We start from the raw sequence: 20,195 nt of genomic DNA on the forward strand, positions 1-20,195 counted from the left end.
TTGTTTCATGTTCTAGAAATATCAGGGAAATAGGAGTTTTGTTTCTACAAATTTGAAAAGCTGCTTTGTCTGTTCTGTCTATTTCTTTAGGAAGCCAGGAATTCAGGAGAAACTTCCTTCAACAGAGATTTTTCTTCTGTGAAGGTCTTTCACCCCCCACGCCCATGCTTGATTTTAATATTACCTGCTGATTGCCTCCCCCAGAAGAGCTGAAGTGCAAAAACACTGTTAAAATGGTGCACTGTTACTCATCCTGTATACTGGGCTCAAATCTAGCCTAATTATGCCGCTGCCAAAATTAAGCACTACTCTTTTAGCCTTACTGAGTGCATATCAGCCTGAGAAACAGATTTTTGCATCAACTGAGTCATCAGGAAAATTCTGATTGCAGAGCCTTTTGTTAGTAATGGGTATACAAGGAGAGGGCACAGCTGCACCTTTTGATGGAAGCAAAAATAAATTGGTTTGTCAACTGGGCACCTTTGAGAGTCCTGGTGTATACAGTGTCCACAGAACAGGTCTTCTGTGTTCACCTGATAATTTAGGGGAATTGCATTCCCTAAGGTGCTGGATATGACCTGAGATTAGTCCTGCAGAAGCAGCTAATTTAAGGTGTAATTTGTTGCAGTGCTTTGTGATGTACCTGTCAACAAACTGCAGCAGAAATTAGCCTTATTATAAAGAGGAGATGAGTCTCGCTAGTTGTAGGGAATAATGGCTGTGATTCATGTTTTGGAAATTTGTTACTGGGAGAACCGGGCGCTTTTTTACCACCTCTGCTCAGGTATTATTTCCTGGGCGTGTGGAGCACTGGCAGGAAGATGCCAGCTTATACAAAAAGATGAAACCTCTCCAGGTAGAAGCAGTTACTAGACACGAAGCAGTCCACAGATAGCACTGATGTCCAAATCTTTCATCACGCTAAGCCCTCTTAACACAATAGTTTTGGTCCATGTCCAAAATACCTTCTCTTCCCCCGGTGTCCACTGTTAACAATTTTCTTGCCTGTGCAGTGCTTGTTCATCGGTATTTGGCAAAGGATGTGAGAGAAAAAGAGATATTGCTTCTGGGCACTAGCTCACTACTTTGTCCTGGATAGAACTGGGGATCCAGAAGTCTCCAGTGACTGGGATGGGTTTGGCCAGATCTTACTTTTCTGAGTTGTTTGGGGTTTTTTTGATGACAGTAAAGCAGTGTTTCTGTGTGGGTAGACTTCTAAAGTAATTACAGCAACCTGGGAATAAGCGCAAAGCCTGGAGCAAACTGGAGCCTGAAAGCTCATCCTCACGGGGAAATATTCTGCCAGCATCTGTGTTACACAGTCTTGCTGTTGTGATCCTTAAATTAAAATACAGCTTTTGAAGATTCTACCCTTAAAAAGAAATAATTTTGTTTTAATAACTATAGTCTTTTGGACTCACTGCCTTTTACTTGCATTGCTGGACTTGTTAGCATCCTTCCCAATGAAATGTTTTTGTTATAGGATATTTTCAGAATCACAGACAGTTGCCTGTGTAGCTCTTAAGAACACAGAAGAAGGCAGCTTGAGGAGTGTTTATTGATCTCTATTGTGATGCTGTTCTCACGGTCCTTACATTTAACTGCGACAGAATAGATATGGAAGTATATACTGAATTAATTTGGTCTTGTTCTTTTCCTTCACAGTCCTGATGTTGCCCTACGTACAGTATTTAAATACTAGATCTGTTTACAAATACGTTACTTTTAACCATTGCACTAAATTCCAGGAAACTTGAGCTGTGATTGAAACTTGCGGCTGCTAATTTAAACCTGGTGAATTTTATTTATTCTGCTCCCAACAGTGTTTCTAAGTTTCTTCTATGTACCACACCATTAATTCCATCCACAGTTTTTCTGCCAGGCCCTCAGCCTTCAGGACAGGTTGACTTTCTGTTGGAATGATATTTCTTCCAAAAATTAGAGGCGATTTCTAGGAAAGTTGTAATCTCGTGTCAAATAGTATGTGGTAAATTAGTAGTGACCTTCAGTAAATAGCTGACACTCTGCTTTTCGGTGCTATGGTGTCAAGGTGACTTCCAAGAGGGACATAGTCATTTTTTTAATTATGATTCATGGGCTGACTCATAACTTTAGGATGGCTTCCTGTATTCCAGGCACTGGAGTGCTCCAGTCATGTCAGCATCAGGCTTGCTTTAAGGCTAGAGCAAGACCATTAAATACAAAGGTGTTGACTGACTTCTTGACTCTGACTTTTGGAGCGCCTGATCTGTGGGTCATTGCAGATTGGGAGATTGTACTGGGACAGTATCACTGTGTGCCCTGTTCTTTTATTTTTCCCTCGGCTTAGGTCTGTGTAGTCCAAACCACTATTGTTTCATCTTCCTTGGTATTACTTTATGAGGAGAATACTCCTCTCTGTGTCTCCACTAGTTTTCCTGTGCATCTTTGTAATCTTCTCAATAGCAGCCACAAGTGGGGGTGGGGCGGGGAAGGGGCGATTTCCTTACTGACTATGAAGTTGCTAGTATTGTAGTTGTGTGGGATTTTCACTAACGCATCGTTCACTTCCAGTCCTAAACTACTGTGTAACACCAGCGTGCTCTCTTCAATGTATGTGCTGATGCCTGTATGCCAGTTTAAGTGAAAGATAATATATCTTTCTTACTGATTTTTTTTTTCTCTTACAGCCCTGGAAGAAAGCGTGATTTTTCACCAGTGCTTTGGAGCCAATACTTTGAATCTATGGAGGATGTCGTGGTAGAAAATGAAACTGGCAAGGATATATCCTTTTTTTTTCAGATTGAACTTTTCTTATTCTCAGTGACTGAGGTCATGTCATGTGTCATTTAGTTTATTTGGATTCCCTTCAGCTTTTTAATGTGTTCTTATCTTTCATTTTTTCTTTTGTAGGGATCAGTATCAGTAGCTAGAGCTATCCCTTCTAAGCTGACAGTGAAGATGTACCTGGCAAGGTCGGTTCCTGGCATTGCTTCTTTAGCAATCATTATTGTAAAAAAAGTGCTTCCAACAGTTCAATAACGTATTTTGCAAGGAAATACTCATCAGTTCCTGTAGTTTAAACCACATCAGGATCAAAGCTGTTTATTGATTTTTATTAACAAGTAGTTAGCTGCCAATTGTTGAACTGTGTTCAGGATCAGTATCAGCAGTACAACAGATAAACCTCAACGCTAAACACTTGGATGTTAATAAATACTTGCAAATTCCTAAACTCCTTTCTGCGGCTAATCCCAGGGAGTTCTGTTCCTGTACACACACAAACAAGCATACGTGCATAGTCACATGCACCCCAAGAAGTGTGGGTTACAAGCACACGGCGCCTCTTCTGGGACTGCAGGATCTCCTGTGGGAGTTGTGGATGCTACCCATGCTGCTCCCACTGATGCAAATGACACCAAGAAAGCACCACACGAAGTCACATACACACACCTGAGGTGTGGGTCCCTGTTTGTCGCACCCCAAATTTTTAGTCCACTAGCTGGTGTGCAGACAGGGAAGCTTCTCACTCTGGCCAAGGCCATCTCCTGTCTCCTCAGAGAGTCTCCTTGCAGTGTCAGACCAGGTTTTCCTCTCCAAGATCTCCCCCTTTGCAAATGTTCATGTTTCTTTTATACTTTTCAAGCTGACTCCTCTTTGCCAGTCTTGCAGTTACTGTTTAATCCAGCTGATGTCAGTCATCCTCTTTGATGTGCTCAAACCGCTGTTTTGTCTGGGCCCTTTGCTAACCAGGAATGTCACAACAAGTGCGGTGTGTGAAGGTGCTGGGACAAGACTTCCCATCAGTCCTGCCTCAGCCTACAGCTCTGACAAAAGCAGGTTTGAGAGGTACTTCCAGGTTTTCTGACCTAATTACAAAATGAAAACATTTTAATCTGTGTTTAAATAACACAACCTTGTAGTTTAAATAGTTGCATAGTTTTTAAGCATGCATATTCTAATTTGGCCATTAGGAAGACCAAACTTTCAAGCTATTTTCTTCCAAATACCAGTTTAGTAATTACTTCTCGAATGCCAGTAGCATATGATACTTTGAGAAAATTCTATGTCCCTGTTTTGCTCAACTTGTCATTATTTTGTGTTTATTATTAACTGCATTTGTCCGATTGATCCTATGAATTTGTCGTGTGCACCATGTATGCCTCTGATGTAAGGGGCTGTGCACACCCCTGAGGCTTCATAAATAATAAAATAAAAAAGGATAATGGACCTACTTGGCTAGGTGGTGTACATAAGCATCCCAAATTTAAGCAAATCTTAGTTGTTTGGGATTTATTGTGCTACCAAGCTTGAGCTCCCATATGACAGGTTGTGGACAGCTGTGGAAGCGGCTGAATTATTTATTGCATGGAGTTGGTGCCCACTGTTCCACCCCAGCTAGCTGTTACTGCTCCAGCAGGTCTCCTTGTGTGGATAAACCCCAGCTGATGACATAAGCTGCGTAGGGAGCACCCGTGTGAACTGTTGGCAGCCAGCAGGTCCAAAGGGCACTGCGGTATGCAGCAGAAAAACAATGAGCAGCCTCAGCGGTAACCACAGCTAGCATGCGTAGATTCAGAGGAGCGGTTTTGTCCACCCCGAGAACAGGAGGAGGGGGAGGTGCAGTGATTGTCTGATCTGTTGGTCACAGTTTCAGACACTGAACACAGATCTCACGACTCCCAGTTCTGTGCCCTTCCCTAAGTGACATTGGTTTTAGTGGTAAACTGATTTTTCTGTATCTTAATATATACTGTAAGGGGACATTAGCTATTTAGTGAAGCATTTTTGCTGTATATATTCCAGGGATAAATTATATTGCCTTAAAAATCTTGTTTACTGACTTATCTGATGTTTTTTCCTTGGAAGTCATTAAAAAATAAACCAAATCAAAATTACATGCTCCAAAGTGCATGCTGATCACGGTTTGGTTTCTCTCTTAGTTGTTTAATTCATTTTGTGCACAGGGGGGAGAAGGGTGTGAGCAGGAGATAACATGGGATATGGGAAGGAGGAGACTTGGGCAGCAGGGAAACAACTCTTGAAGCTTAAATAAAGTTAGTTACGTTTTGTTCAGGTTATGCTTGCAGTGCCTGTTGATCAGAGGGAGAAACCAGGCGTTGGGTACACAAGGGTAGAAACAAAACACTGTTGGGTATTGCAGACTCCAAAATACATGCAACTAAGTAATTCATAACTGTGAAATGTCCTTAACTGTTCATACACTTTTCGAATTTACAAAAGCGGATTGGAGGGGCCTGTCTTACTGCTGTTACACGGTGGAGGCCATTCTGCTCTTTCCTGGGCTGTATTTACTGTAAGTAAGCTGCTGCTTTCTAGAAGTATGTATGTACGCAAATGCGTGGAAGGCAACTAACCATTCAGCTATGTTAAGCACAGGAGAATCAACTCCGAAAACTGTCTTATAATCTCCGGGTATGCACCTGACTCAAGTCTTAAATAGTTCAGGCAGTGTATTTATTAAATAGGCAAAGCACATGCAAAGGTTTATTGTCTAGGTTTGTAATTATCAGCAGTAGCCAAAACTACATCTGCCAAAAGTAGCTTGCGTGTTTTAATGAAGTGCCAAGCCATTTCTCATCATATCGTATCTTTTTTTTTTTTTTTTCCCCCCCCAGAAGGCTGCTTTTTCATGACTACCAGTGAAAGTTGAACAGCTTTACCTCATCATGACAACATTATCTTTGCATGGTTGAGGTCCTGTTTGACTTGTTGATAAATCTCATTTGCTGCTCAGGCAACAATCTGAAACACAAACTGAGGTGGTGTCATCAGGCATGAGCATGGGGACTGACCAAACCAAAATTCTTCCCTCCCACCCATTCCCTTTAAAAAATGAAGGGAGTTAGGGAAGAAAAAAAATTCTGAAGGATTTCAAGCAAAGTAAAATCACTTGCAGTGTGATCTTTTTATTATTTATTTGTTTTATTTTTTAATACAGGAACTCTTTGAGTTGTCTAGTGCCCTTAACAAAAGGATGCTGTAGGATGACTTTCATGGAAGTGTGACTGGACAGATGAAGTCTCTGCATCTCCCCTGTGCATTTGTGTCGTATTTGTTACCTTTTAGCTGTTTGGGTGGCTGTAGATCATTTAGCTTTTAAGCTGGGATTCAAAGGAGTAACAAGAATGAACGTCTTGCAAGAGTCACCACCAACTGTTCTGCAATTCCCAACGTGGCTACCATTGAATAATCTTGATGGTGTAATCATAAACCATCTTATAATATGGTGAGACGCATTATAAAAATACTTTGCCAACTGGGCTGTAATCTTGGATTTGAGTAGTAGTTTGACACCCAACAGTTCATTTGTAACTCTACCTGACCCAGAGCCTGGTACAGATATGCGTCTTCTGAAACTGGTGAACTTTAAGTCTTAAATCTCTGTCTTACTAAATCCTGTAGTTACTTGCTTTTAGCTCACTAGTTGCCAAGGTGGATGGATGTCTTTTCCTCTGCTAGTCTGGTGTTTTTGTAAGTGGTATAAAAGTACCTTAAACAGATGCAGTGAAGGTCGTGGCTTTTAATTGGAGGCAGAGGTATGAAGTCATGTGTTTCTGAATTAAGGAAAAGGGCTTCTTAGAAGTCAACTTCCCCACTCTCTAGAGCTCCTTATTTCCAGTAGCAACACCAATACCATTTTTACATTTAAAAATCTCCAGAGTTGAAGTTAGCAGAGCAGTTGCAGTCATAACGTCGCACCCTACGGTTACTGGCTTTTTATGTTACTGTTGGCAATTAACCAAGTTGGCTCACGTACAAGATTCACATAGATTTATGCCTTGCACTTGAGACCGTGTCTGGAGAAAGAAACTGTCACAACAACTAGCTCGTGCCTTTGTGTGGCTGCTATAGATTTGTTTCCTTTGTGCATTTTGAAATGAAAATTTGTCCCAAGCAGGCAAACGTTAAATTTTTGGGATGAACCAGAACTTAAAAAAAAAAAAAATTCCAAACAACCCCTCCTCCAAAAACCCAAGAAGAATCCCCAGTTGGGAAGCGTTGGGAGTAACCATCTGTAAATTAGAAAAAGCTCACGGGAGTGGCATGCTCCTTCCTTCGTTTGCTTCTTGGCCTGGTCACTTCCTGGGTGATGTGTTTGTACTTCTCTTGACCAAAGCGCTCCTGTTTGGATAAACCTCAGGCCACTAGATCGCTTCCCATTCTCGCGCGTCATGTTGATGATCCTCTTTCCTTATTCCCTACTGACAACAGTTTGATTTTTAGCAGCGGGCTGCTTCTCTGACTAGGTGTGCTATTGCTTAGGTGCCAGAACGCCTTGCAGATCGAGGTTTAGGGTGTCTTTGGGGGCTCTAAAGTATAAACTTGTGGATTCAGTGGTTTGGGGGGAGAGCAACTGCTGTAGCCATTTAGGAGCTGAATAGCCGAACAATCAATATGAGAGGACTGGGTAGCTTTCGGATCTCTGCCCATTATGTAGGTGGTTCTGTTAAGAATCCCTCAACAAATTCCCCCACTTCTGCAGGCTGTTATTTAAATAATCGATGATTCCTTAACACAAAAGTCTTCCTTTCAACAAAAAACACCACTTAAACTTACGTAAATTGAGCTGTCAGAGACAAATAGAACGATAATTCGGCTCAATAGAGCCAAAATAATATTGCAGCTCTACCTTACTTGAAAAAGATTCCTCACTTGTTCCCCCCAACCCCTTTGGACTAATAATTTTTAGACATTTCAGCCTTCCTGTAAAATTATGTTCTTTGAGAGCAAATAGAGTACGTGCTGGAAAGCAGCTGCTTCATCTTCGTCTGCTGTGTAGCCAAGACTAATTTTGTAGCCTGTGGGGCTTGGGGAAGGGGGGCATCACTTTGGTGTCTGTAATCCCAGTGCTGCATTTCAATTTTCAGAGGTGTTAGAGAGCTTGAATTTATTATCCAAGGAAACACACGTAATGTCTTATGCACAGTGAAATAAATGTCCTCAGAGACAGCGTTAACAATGGTAGAAAGGATGGAGCTGTGGTTAATTAAGGGTAGTTTATATAGAACCTTCTTGCTTGCTTTCTGCGACACTGCGTGCAATCCATATTCTGCTGCGTTGTTGACAGTAGAGGGGTTTTGTTGCACCATCCGAGCCTTTGCTGTTGTTTCAGGGAGTGCTTAATGTTGCTAATCCTTTTGAAGGTGAGGTGTGGCACTTTGCAAATTGTATTATCTTTGTCTCTTCTTGCAGTCTGCGATCATTAACAGGATTCAGTGTAGGATTGTGGCTTTAGATCTCCGAGGCCATGGTAAGTAAAATAAGTAAATTTAAAATCGCGTAACCATGCTACGCACTCTTGTTTTTTTACAGAAGATGTAATGAACCCCTCCCAGTATGACTAAGAAAGCATCCTTAAGGCGTCCCAATTTTTCTTCAAAAGCAGGGAGGGAAAAGTGGCTTCTAGAGCTCCACAGCCACCTTTCCTCACGTGCCAGAAGCTGAGACGTTCTGCACCTTTGTGAGAGGCAGTGCTGGACTTGCTCCTTCCTATGTATTGGCACCCCACCCCACCTCCCCCTTCATGTTTTCATAACCTATGGGCAGTCTTTACCATTAGAAATAAGGTCTGTTCTTTAGTTTTAAGATGCATTGCAAATACGGAACAGTTATGGGGAGCATTTCCTACCCGTAAGCTACAACGCGATAAAGTACCGACTGTTCCTATTAATTCTGGGTTTCTTAATTATTCATGTTAACTGCAGTTGGCTCACTCTTAATAACTGTGCCAAAAAGCTTTGTGCAGTGGCTGCTCTGAGCCCTGAGAGGGGTCTGAAGGTTTTGAGCTTACGTGAACTTAAGTTTTTTTGTTCTTTCAGGAGAAACAAAAGTTAGGAATCCTGAAGATCTGTCAGCAGAGACTATGTCAAAGTAAGGAAGTCTATGCTGTCTCTTCAGTATTTCTGTTTTCACAAACCTTTATTTTCTTTCCTTGATTGAACAGTAAACTACTTGAGGACACACAAGGGAGCTGGAAGATCGTTTCATTTCACATGGTTCTGGTAGTTATCCCTTCTTTTCCTGCTGTTTTGGGACAGTTTGAAGTTTATTTGAAATTACATCTCCTCTAGCTGAGCCAGGGGCCAAGCTGGAGTCATTTCCTCGGTGCCCTCGGTTCTTAAATTCACTTTAAAGATCAGTGGCTTCATTGCAGTGAACACCTTAAACCTGTGACATGCTATAACGCTGGCTAGACCGAGATTTCCCAGGAGAAGGGGAATGCTTTCCTTGGGCATTTGAGCTTGAGAGCACCAGTTTGGTTTTTCCTCTAGCGAGTCCACCTTGGAGTGGCGGCATCCCCAGAGCTGGGTCACTGGCTGAGGCTTCCAGGGTGGAGGCAGTTGCTTTTTCAGACTGTCACAACCTGCTTTGGGATGCAAATCCTCCCCGCCCCCCCCCCCCCCCCTTGACAAAGCTGTAAGGAAAACAAATACCCACGGCTAAGCACATTATTTTACGTCTACATGTAGTACAAAGAGACTCTTTGCTGTGACCGGTTAAATCATGAAGGATTTTGTAACTTTAGTATGAACAAATCCCCTTGGCTTGTTGTGGGGAGGCCATGTGTGAAATGTATTCTGACTTCCATTGTGTACCTCATTGCTGCTGCTTATGGCTTGTCAGATCCTGATGTGTTGTTGTCCTGAGGAGATGCTGTATGAAATTATTAGAATTTTTTAGATCTGGAGCAGCGCTGCTGTGGGGGGAAAACAAGTTCTTTTTGGTTTTAAACCTTTCTCCTCTTAGCAATGAGCTTGAAAGTTATCCCTGAATAGCCTTTAAATGGGAGCCTTGAATTATAGCTGGTTTTCTTTAATTATAGCTGGTTTTCTTTTTTTTTTTTTTTTTTTCTTTCTTTACCAAATCCTCAAGCAGTTTTCTCTGATAGAGCAAATAAGCCGGTCAACTTTTTGTTGTTGTTGTTTTTTCGGTTTTACTTGTTTTCCATTTTCTAGTTGCAGCATTGCTCAGGTCTCTGGTTCCTCTGAATGGTTTTAGTCAGGAAAGTCAATCTGAGCGTCTTAAACCACAGTGCTCTTCAGTAGATTCCAGTCATTAGGTCTGCTGTGGGTTTGGGGTTTGTGGATCATACGAGCCAGCTTTCACGCCCTGCGGTGACAGTGGCAGTTTAAAGTAGGTGCCTTATGGAAAGGATGGGGAAATTGCCCCTTGCCTCGTAGTATCTGTGCTCACGATCTGGATCTTCCTGCTTGCACTCGGTGGTGTTCAGCTTTGCCTCGGTCAATAGGGCTCAGTTACTTTCTGTCTTTAATTGCAAATGGTTTCTCCTTTTAGAACAGTGAATTTCTTAGTGTGTGCTTCCACGTGAGAGGATTTGACAGCTTATTCTCACCTTTTATTTAAAATTCCCTCCAGCTACTGTCTGTAAAAAATTCTCTCCAGGGTTTTCTTTTAGATGAGCACTTTCTGTTAGTAAAATGGGAAATTACGTGCTTGTTCAGCAAAGTATTGGGTTGCATGATTTCCTGTATTGGTACCTAGATGAAACAGTGATAAGAGAATAAACTTGTCTCAATTCCTGTGGATTAAAGAAGCATGCAGGCAGGATTTGGAGCTAGACATCTGTCTTGGATCTGGACTTTCTGCTCCCATTGTACAAATCTGCTTCGGAAATGTATCAGGGTAGAGATGCTGACCATGCTTTTGTCTGGATTTGGCAGAGACGTTGGAAACGTGGTTGAAGCTCTGTACGGGGACCTTCCTCCCCCTATCATGCTGATCGGGCACAGCATGGGGGGGGCCATTGCAGTGCACACGGCGGTCGCAAATTTGGTGCCAAGTTTATTGGGTCTGTGCATGATCGATGTTGTGGAAGGTAAGTGCGTGTCCCCTTGGATAGGCTTCTGTCTTCCATGTTGATCTCTGTCTTTTATCCCAGATCCCGGAACACAGAAAGTTTTGCCTGGTTTTTAAGTCATTGCCAATTCCTTCCTCCTGACAGATGCTGCCTACACAAAAGTCATTCTGGGTGTGACTCCTCCTTTTGCTTTTCCCAGATGGGCTCTCTGTTTGCCACTTTCCTGATAATTTCTTTGCAATACTTTCTTGTTAGCAGGGAGGTGGGTGGCTTTTTATATAATTCATGGTGCTTCTTTTACTATCTGAATTTCCTACCTGTTCAAATAGTAATAATTGTTTAATGTGGGAGCAGGTGTGACTGTGGGCTTAGGAGTACCAAACTATATTTTCCTTAAGAGCGTTAAATCCCCAGTGAGCTCCAGCTCTCTCTGAGGGTGTTCCCTGGTAGCCAGTTCTGTATGGAGGGATGTGGCAATAATTTGATCGGATGCCATAAAGTTAAAATACTTGATTTTAGGTACAGCCATGGATGCGTTGAACAGCATGCAGAACTTCTTAAGGAGTCGTCCCAAAACGTTCAAGTCACTTGAGAATGCCATTGAGTGGAGGTAATGCATGGCCTTACAGGGTCACCAAAATCACCTGTCTTTGTAGCTTGGCTCCCCAAGGAGAGAAAGTTTATGTATTTTGTGTGGTTTCTCCATTCGCACTAGCTTCCCCAGCTATTGTCGCCAATTCCTTGGCTGATTGGACAGGGAGACATAGGTCTCAAAGGTAATTTAATTTCTTGGGGGAGCTGGCGAGGCAGCTGGAGAAGGATCCTCTGAGAGTTTCAACTAATGGAAAGCTTCGTGGTATGAATTGCAGCTTCCTTGTAAGTGTTCTAGTTATTACTGAAGAGGCTTGAGACATCCATCCCTCTTCTCCATAACCTGGAGACAAGAAGACTGAGAGGGGACCTCACCAATGCCTACAAATCTCTCAAGGGTGGGTGCCACGAGGACGGGGCCAGGCTCTTTTCAGCGGTGCCCAGCGACAGGACAAGGGGCAACGGGCACAAAGTGCAAGACGGGAACTTCCATCGGAATGTGAGGAAGAACATCGTTCCCCTGAGGGTGACGGGACACCGGGACAGGCTGCCCAGAGAGGCTGTGGGGTCTCCTGCTCTGGAGACATTCAAACCCGCCTGGACGCGGCTCTGTGCAACCTGCTCCGGGAGAGCTGCTTCAGCAGGGGGGTGGGCTGGGTGGGCTCCAGGGGTCCCTTCCCACCCTGGCCACGCTGTGACTCTGTGTAAGATTCACATGTAAGAAACAGGACCTACTTCTAGAACGACGTGCACATTTGACAGCTGCATTTGAAAGGGAGAGGCCTCGTGGTTAAGTCTGTAGACGGGACCCCAGAAAGCCCAGTTCTGTTGCCAAATACCCAGGTCATTTCTGACCTCTCCCAGTCCCCTGCAACAAAATGGCTATAACCCTATTTCACTGTTTCCCCACCAGCACTTCTCCCACGTGTCTTTTAAATTCACAGTTACAGCGACAACGGGGGGTTCAAGCAAGTCGGCGTGTGGTGCGAGCCGCTCGGAACGCCTCCTGAGAACAGGAGGGTTGGAGTGGTTGGGGGAAATTGTGAGCTGTAAAGAGTTTTTACTCCTCTTTCTGTGCCTGCTAGTTCCTGAATCTGTTCAGTAAATATTTCTGCTCTCCTTCTGATTCTTTCTTTTTTTTTTTTTTTTCCCCCTGCAGTGTAAAAAGTGGACAAATAAGAAATCTTGAATCTGCCAGAGTTTCTATGGTCGGTCAAGTCAAACAGTAGGTGGTTTTTGGTTGGTTTTTTTTTTTTAAAGCTCTTAAAATCATCTTGTCTGTTTTACAATGCTGTTACTACAGAGCATAAATGCACTTGAAAGCAAAATTCTTTTAGAAAACATGAATTTGTTATCATTTGATCACTGTTGATATCGGCAGCAGTACTGAATCGTACTTAGGGGACTTGGAGAGAGCCGGGGAAAAATTTCCCTGGGGCAAAATCTGCCAAGAGCCGTGTTTTAAAAAGCTTAACTGCTGCTGGTGGTATGTTCCTTGGTTTGTCTGCCTTTCTGCACGCATGATGAAATGAGTGTTAGTCTGATACCTCTTCCGAAATTTTGCCCTGGATTGGGTTGGTTGCCTGGGGACGGTATCTTTCGCTTCCTTTCAGAAATTAATTATCGGTTGCATTTCGGGAGTGATCTGAGGTGGGTTTGGTAGGATCAGAGTAACCCGCTTGTGCCGCTCTAAGCCGTGAAGTACCCGGAGCCTTCACAAATGTCTCGTGCTTGGTTAAGAAAAGCTGTTATTGATTGTTCGACTGCTTTTGCCTCCCTTAAGTAGCTGTTTGCATTTGTATTTGCGCTGGGATACAAGTACTGCGCTGGCACTCGGTCCCACGGTTAGTCACGACCGTGTCTTTTATCCACAGCTACTTTTAAACTGAAGGGTATTTTTTTCAGCCAGTATCTGAAAAATTGCTAAACGCTTTCATTTGAAACCTGTTTGTTGGGGGGGGGGGGTTTGTTTGTTTTGGCAGGGAATCAGTTGCTGTTTTTTTTTTTCACAGGTGTGAAGGGGCTGCTAGTCCTGAATGTCCTAAAGCCATAGTGGAGGGTATTATTGAAGAAGAGGAGGAGGAGGAAGAGGATGAGGAAGGGGGAGGCTCTGTTAACAAAAGAAAGAAAGAAGATGACACAGAGGTAGGGACTTGCTTACTTGTGCTTTCAGCTTGTATTTGCACAATGCTTCCCTGCAAGAGTAGCTGCCAGTAGTTATCCGAATCGCTCTAATATAAAAGGCAGCAACTCCAGGGACCAAAAACTTTATATTGTGACTGTTGTTGTGGTTCTTCATCTCATGCCACTGATTCTATCTTAGACTGTTACCTGAAAGCATGTGTTTGGTTTTCTTTCCTGAGATGCTCACAAATTTAATGCGTATGGGCTGAAATGGGGCTTCTGGCCTGAGGGAGGAATGCTCTTTTCTGAGTCTTTGTGGTATTTTTGTTTGTTTCCAAGGCACAGTAGCATTCAGGAGGTCTTACAGGCAATTGCAACCACCGAGGAATGTAAATTCCTCGAGGAACATCATTGTAGCCAGCTTATCCCTCGTATCTCTGTGTCACCTAAGTGAGAGCAGAGTTGGAACATTCAATTTGTGAGCTATTTGTGCCAGGAAAAAATAGCAAGTTGAGTGCCCTGAATGCTGCAGCCTTCTCTTGATCTATAGGTATAGCCCCACTGACTTTCTTGTTCCCTGCTCGTGTACTTTGGCTGTGATTTGGAGAGAAATTTCGAGCAAGGATTGTTGTCCCCTGGAAGTGTGTGATCCACCAGAGGGAGCCAGTATTTTTTTACATATATGTAGATATATTTCTTTTTTTAAAATGGAAGTACAGACTTCCAAGTGACACTCTGAGTTCAGCTTTTATTCCAGCTGTTTTACTGATCGCTAATGCAGAGCTCTCTCTCCTCCCTGCAGACAAAGAAGGAGCTCTTATACACGTGGCGAATTGAACTGGCAAAAACAGAAAAGTACTGGGATGGCTGGTTCAGGGGTTTGTCTAACCTCTTCCTAAGCTGTCCAACTCCAAAGCTTTTGCTTTTAGCCGGTATGTGTCTCTTTCAGTCCTGTCTCGGTTCAGTGGCTGTTGACTTCTGTGGTGTCCCACTTGTATTTTAGAGAATAGGGTCAGCGTTTGGCTAATGTCTTTGTCCGAGAACAGCAGACCTGTCTCTTCCACCCTGGCTCTTCTGTGTATCTTGAAATACCATTAAATGGTCCATTTGATCCGTGCCGATCTAGGATTAGTTCAGAGCCTCTTCATACCAAAACAGCACGTAATGATACTGTGTATTGCTGCTGTTGGACAGGTGTTTCTGTTCTGTGATGTGGAAGAAGGGCAAACAGGACAGATCCAAGCTGCCCTTCAGCCTCCGCTACTATGACATTTTCCTACAGATAGGGGCATGATTTGAACTTTTCAGCTGAAAGTCAGATTATTGATGTGCTACAGCCAGCTGTAGGCCCTCTTTGTCCTTTAATAGGGAGTACAATGTGTGGCAAAGATAAATATCCTTTCAAGTTGTGGGGAGGGATGTGTTCTTGCATTTTTGGATGGGATCCTTTCCTGTCACTTTACTCTTGTCCTTATGGTGGGTGTCAGATATCTCTTTTGTGTTTTTCAAGCCAAATGTCCCTTTCAGAATACCTTAGGCAGGTTCTCTCTGGCTTTTCTTCAATACATCTGTTTGTTTGATTGTAGGTGTTGACAGGCTGGATAAAGATCTAACAATTGGACAGATGCAAGGTAAATATTTAATATTGTTACTCTATCCTTACTGTAATGCTCTTTTTGGATGAGAGCTTGTTGCTATGGGTACGTAAACGAGGGACAGCTGGGATGGCCTCTTACCAGGTGCAGTCTATATTGAAACAAATGCATGAAAGAATGAGTCCATCCCAGAGTGTTCCGTACCTGTCTGTGGTTGTAGCAATGGTGGAAAAGAAGGGAAAGGTTGAATTAGAAGTCATTAAGGGCTGTTGCCATGGTTTTTCTTCAGTCTGGTGTTCAGTGTTTCCAGCCATGGAGCTGCCGTGCTTCTCTTGGATCAGAATGATTGTGAGGGCTTCTTTCTAATCTGTTTTTTCCCTTTCTAACGACGTTCCTGATGTTCCTAGCTAGAACACTTGGGACCATCCAAAACTCTCTGGTCTCCCCATGTTTCTGGCAGACATTGGACCAAGATTCAGCATCTGCATTAAAGTTTTGGCATTTGGTTTGTGGGCTTTTTTTGCCCCCATCCCAGCTTCATTGATCTCCAGAGCAACCAGTACTGGAAAGTAGTATTGGGTAGCAGGATAAACATTATGTTAAGGCAGATCTGATTACGCTTCTGACTCTGAAAGGTAGCCTCGCCTGTGTCAAGAAGCTCTTAAGAAGTTTAGCTTTGTTTTAACTCCTGGGAGCCTGCTCTAGTTACACCTGGGGCAGATGAATTAAGCAGCTGGTTCTTCCTTTCTTTGGAAACTGTCTGCTGCGTGTATTGTACGGTTTGCCCTAGAATTCTGTGCCTTCCCTGGTCCCTCGTCCATATAATGCATTTAGTGAGATTTGGTGAGGTTTGTTCGTAAAGAATGTTGAGGTCCTTTTTTAGAAGAGTTCATAAATCCACAGCGCTTTTTAGGGTGTAGTCATGTCTGATGTTTCCTGTGTACCCAAAAACTGTTTGCCTAAAACCGTTGCTGTTAGGAATCCGGATCACTTAAAAAGCAGCTCCAGCGATGATTCTCTTGATTGCAGGGAAGTTTCAGATGCAGGTCCTCCCACAGTGTGGCCATGCAGTCCATGAAGATGCTCCAGACAAGGTGAGCCCCCCTGTGGGGTTGAAGCTAGTTAAGTCACGGGTTTAACGGCTTAAATGCAAAAGAGGTCAGTTCCTTACTGTGAAGCAGAGATTAGACTTTAGGGGCATTTTTTGGCACGATATCTTAACTAGCTGGCTATTTGTAAAACAGTTTTTGGAGTTTTAAGCTGGTTGGAAAGCCTGGGCTAAGATGTTACATGACACAGGGCTTGGCTAGGTTACAGATTTACCTTTCAGGCTAGTGGTGATAAACCAAATTCTTACAATGTGGATTGTGGATTGATCCTCCCTGATTTTCCTCCTGAAGTTCTCCAGTCTCCCTTGTACTAAGCTGCAGCTTTTGGGGTTGGTCTGTGTTTTGCTGAGTCGGGTGGCTCACATTTTCCAAATACAAACCAAATGTTACTGAAATGGTGTACAGGCTGACAAAGCATTTGCTGCTGCTGGGTACTGCTGAACTTCGTGTCTAGATAGAAGCAGGAATGTGGTGCAGCCAGTGGAGCCTGTGGCTGGAAACGTGTCTGGTTTTAAAACTTGTCCTAGGCTGACCGCCGTCAGTGTAAAACTCAGCCTTTCTGTGCTTCACTTGACCAATCTGAAATAGGGATTTTTATTGACAGCTGATCAGTTCTTCCATCGTTATCCTTTTTAATATACATTCTAAGCTGTATTATTACTGTCTTGATTGATTCTTTATAGAGATACCTTGCATCATGATTTCGCCAGACCTTTCTTCCACTGCTAAACTTAGGCATTTTTTTAAGAATTATTGAAAGAGGTGGAGAAAAAGTTTGGTCAGTTCTTGAATGTGAGATCAGTGTTGGAGTAACGGTGGAGGCATGTAGTTCCTTTTTTTTTATTTTTATTTTTTGATATAAAAGCATGTCATAATGGAGCTCTTAGTTTTAAAGGAGCAAACTTGATTCAGCAAGAGCATCCTGAGGATGTGAACTGTTGTTGGCAGTGCTGCAGTCTTTGAAAACTGACTGGATCTCTTGTTATCTTTATGTCCCTGAGCAGATGATTTTTTTTCCTCCCCCCTTCCTTCAGGTTGCTGAAGCTGTTGCGACGTTCCTGATCCGTCACAGGTTTACAGAGCCCATCGGTGGATTCCAGTGGTAAGGCTCTGCGGGTGCTAAAGCTGGGCAGACCTTGAGCAGAGCTTTTGCTCTGAACTGCCTGCGTGTTTGGCTCTCGGTGTGGGAGGGTGGAGTTTTAGCATAATGCTAAAAACCACGTGTAAACAAACAGCTTTGAATCACAGCCAGTAATGTATTTGATGTTTTTCTTCTCTCTAAACTTCTCACATATTAATTTGTGTCAGTGAAACCTCCTTCTTTGGAGGGGAGGAGCAAAGCAGATCCTCCCCAGCTGATCCTTTATAGCTGGCCAGAAGGCAGAATTACAAGTTTTGCAGTGCTTAGTTGAAAGAATATTTTAAGTAATCAAGGCCCTGTGTTTTTGGAAACAACTTGCACCACACCAAGAAATACTGGTGAGATTAGACAGGGGAAGGTGCGTGCTTTGCTTCGCAGACTTTCCATGCTTGCCTCATGTGTTTTCACGTCGTAGTGAACTGTAGGAGCCTGGTCACTGCGATCAGCCACGCAGTGGTGGGGGGAGGTTGTGACTCATGAGGCTGACTGGAAAAACTCCCAAAGCCTTCGTTATAGTACCATGAAGCTAATAACTAAACTGATGCTTAGCCCTCATGAATTTAAATTCTGGTTGAGCGTCATCTTCCAGGCAAATGGTAAAATAAGCATGTTAGTCAAGCGGTCTGGAAAAGTCCTTCTGCTTTTACCTGAGAATTCTTCAACAAGAGCTAGAAGCCCCAGGATGTGTGATGCTGTAGGACTGGTAATGCTAAGGAGGTATTGCTGGATGATCTCTTTCTGTTTTCCCCCTTTATCCTATGCCCTTGGGGATGAAATGCAGGACTGTGGACTTGCATATTTTTCATCCAGTGAAAGGATATAGTGTAGGTTGGTGTGTAAACGGCGAGAGAGGGAGAAGCCCAAAGGACTGTACTGCACTGCAGTGTTGAATCTCCCCCAGGCATCTGGCAACCTGTGCTGCCTCTGTGAGTCCTGAAGGAGCTAGCCTGTTGCTCCTGCTATTACCGTTGTAGCAAAAACAGCTTTAAAACAAGAGGCTTGGAGAAAGCGAGGTGGCTTGCTGGCCTTGTTGTGTCCTTAAGCCATAGAGGTGACAACACGTTAAGCTTTTGTGCTTCTCGCTATTTGTAGAGCTCACAAGTGATTGTTGAATGTGGCAATGCTAATTGTAACCTGCATGATAGACTCCTTTTGGTCTTGTTTGATCTTGGGTAACCGATTAAATTTAGGGTGTTGCAGAGTCAAATACCTGCGGAGAATACCTCGATTTTAATGTGTGACCTTTCTTCCACTCTTCTTTTTCCCTCCTAGTGTGTTTCCTGCTTGTTAATACCCTGGTGTTCTCCAGCACTAAGTTCTGTTGTAAATAAACTGCACCAGAGGCCACTGTGATGTATCCATAACCTTTCATCTCTCCAGTTCAGCAGCAGTGAGAAGTTGGTGTGAGATTCATCCCCTAGAACTAGTTCTCCAGAATGTGTAAATGCTTAGGGACTTCCTTGCTGGGAAGCAGCTTGTACTGAAGACCATGAAAAGCTCTTCAGGGCCCTGGAAGTGGGCTCCTCTCTGCTGCCACAAGGAAAGACCTCCTGAAATCCCGAGTAGTCAGTCATACCAATCTGCATCAATTCTCAGGCTCTCTTGGACCCAACTGCAAAAGGGCCATTGGCGGCCCAGATCCACCGAGGGCATTGCAGCACAGCCAAAGGCTTCAGGATTTCTCCGTGGAATCGTCTAATCGTCTTTGAAGTGCCCCTTAGGTTTGTTTTTTATATGCACGTTTCTTTCCCCTAAAGCAGATGAGGAATTGGCTTCCTTGGGAGCTCAGGTTTCGTCTCACCGATGCCAGCCTTATGGGTTAAGCTGTGGGAAGAGCCTAGATGCTATTTTCCTGGGCAGAGTTGGATGGGACTGTAAAGCAAAAAGGCAAGGGGAGACCATGAGCTCTGTTTCTGCATCTTGCGGCTTTCTTAGAAACCAGCCTGAATAACTCCATCTACTGCAGACACATAACAGGCAGGGGACTTTGGGCCGACGTTTGTGGGGAAGACCTGATGTCGCAGCACTCTCAAAACTAGCCAGCTGCAACAAGGTCTTTTACCATCACCTACCAAGTTAACTTCACTAAGTAGTTAGCACGCCTTGCCCCGGCATGGCCACCAATCCCCCACACGGTCTCAAAGGTCCATCTACTTTTCAAGCTGTTCCTTCGTACTCTTCTGGCCAGTCCCTCTGCTTCTCACCTCTGCTGCCTTCTCCTTGTCTCTCCTCATCCAGGGCGCGCTCTCTCCTCCAGATCTCTCTTCACTGGCTACTCTTTTCTTTGGATGCCCTCCTTAGAGCTATTTAACCACTTAACAGAACCAGCCACAGCTACTTCAGCCGACCCCCGCCCCTGAAGCCAGCCCACAGCTGTATATTATCAATGCTAATTAACCTGCCTTCGTTCCCCTACAACCCGAGACGAGCAGTAACAACGCGCTCAGCAGGCGGTTTGCCTGTTTTGGCCATTCTCTGTCCCCGGAATATGTTTATGCTTCCCTTCTTGTAGCTGCCACGTGCAACTGAACAGAGATCGGCGCCTTCGGGATGAAAAAATGCAAAATGTGCAGTAGATAAAACCCTGGAGAGCTTGGAGTCAGTTCTGCTGATGTTGATGCAGAGATGTGGGCAGCTGCCGCTGTGTTATGCTCCCCCGGTACTGGAGGAAAGACCTTGTTTTCCCTGCTGTTTCCTAGATCGTTTCACTGCCTGCCTTCCAGATTTCCATGTAAATGCAGTAGTTACACAGTTTCTCTTCAGGGTTAAATTATCCACAGTTTGTCAGGTTGCTTTCACCTAAGAATTACTCT

The 20,195-nt window shown here is 43.8% G+C and overlaps 1 protein-coding gene across 2 annotated transcripts in view; it reads left to right on the forward strand.

The window, feature by feature from the left end:
• PPME1 (protein phosphatase methylesterase 1) overlaps positions 1-19,771 on the forward strand; it is a 30,697-nt gene extending 10,926 nt beyond the window's left edge. For both annotated transcript variants that reach the window (XM_080375586.1, XM_080375587.1), the window contains 13 exons: positions 2,670-2,763; positions 5,204-5,296; positions 8,197-8,254; positions 8,823-8,874; positions 10,686-10,840; positions 11,342-11,432; positions 12,573-12,638; positions 13,426-13,558; positions 14,340-14,469; positions 15,124-15,168; positions 16,162-16,226; positions 17,276-17,343; positions 18,655-19,771. In XM_080375586.1, the coding sequence (XP_080231712.1) occupies positions 2,670-2,763; positions 5,204-5,296; positions 8,197-8,254; positions 8,823-8,874; positions 10,686-10,840; positions 11,342-11,432; positions 12,573-12,638; positions 13,426-13,558; positions 14,340-14,469; positions 15,124-15,168; positions 16,162-16,226; positions 17,276-17,343; positions 18,655-18,673 (1,069 nt within the window). In that variant the 3' untranslated portion in view covers positions 18,674-19,771. The remainder of the gene's footprint in view (positions 1-2,669; positions 2,764-5,203; positions 5,297-8,196; positions 8,255-8,822; positions 8,875-10,685; positions 10,841-11,341; positions 11,433-12,572; positions 12,639-13,425; positions 13,559-14,339; positions 14,470-15,123; positions 15,169-16,161; positions 16,227-17,275; positions 17,344-18,654) is intronic.
• The last annotated feature ends 424 nt before the right edge of the window (positions 19,772-20,195 follow it).

Source organism: Falco punctatus (assembly GCF_963210335.1).
Source record: "Falco punctatus genome assembly, chromosome: 2".
NCBI lineage: Eukaryota > Metazoa > Chordata > Aves > Falconiformes > Falconidae > Falco > Falco punctatus.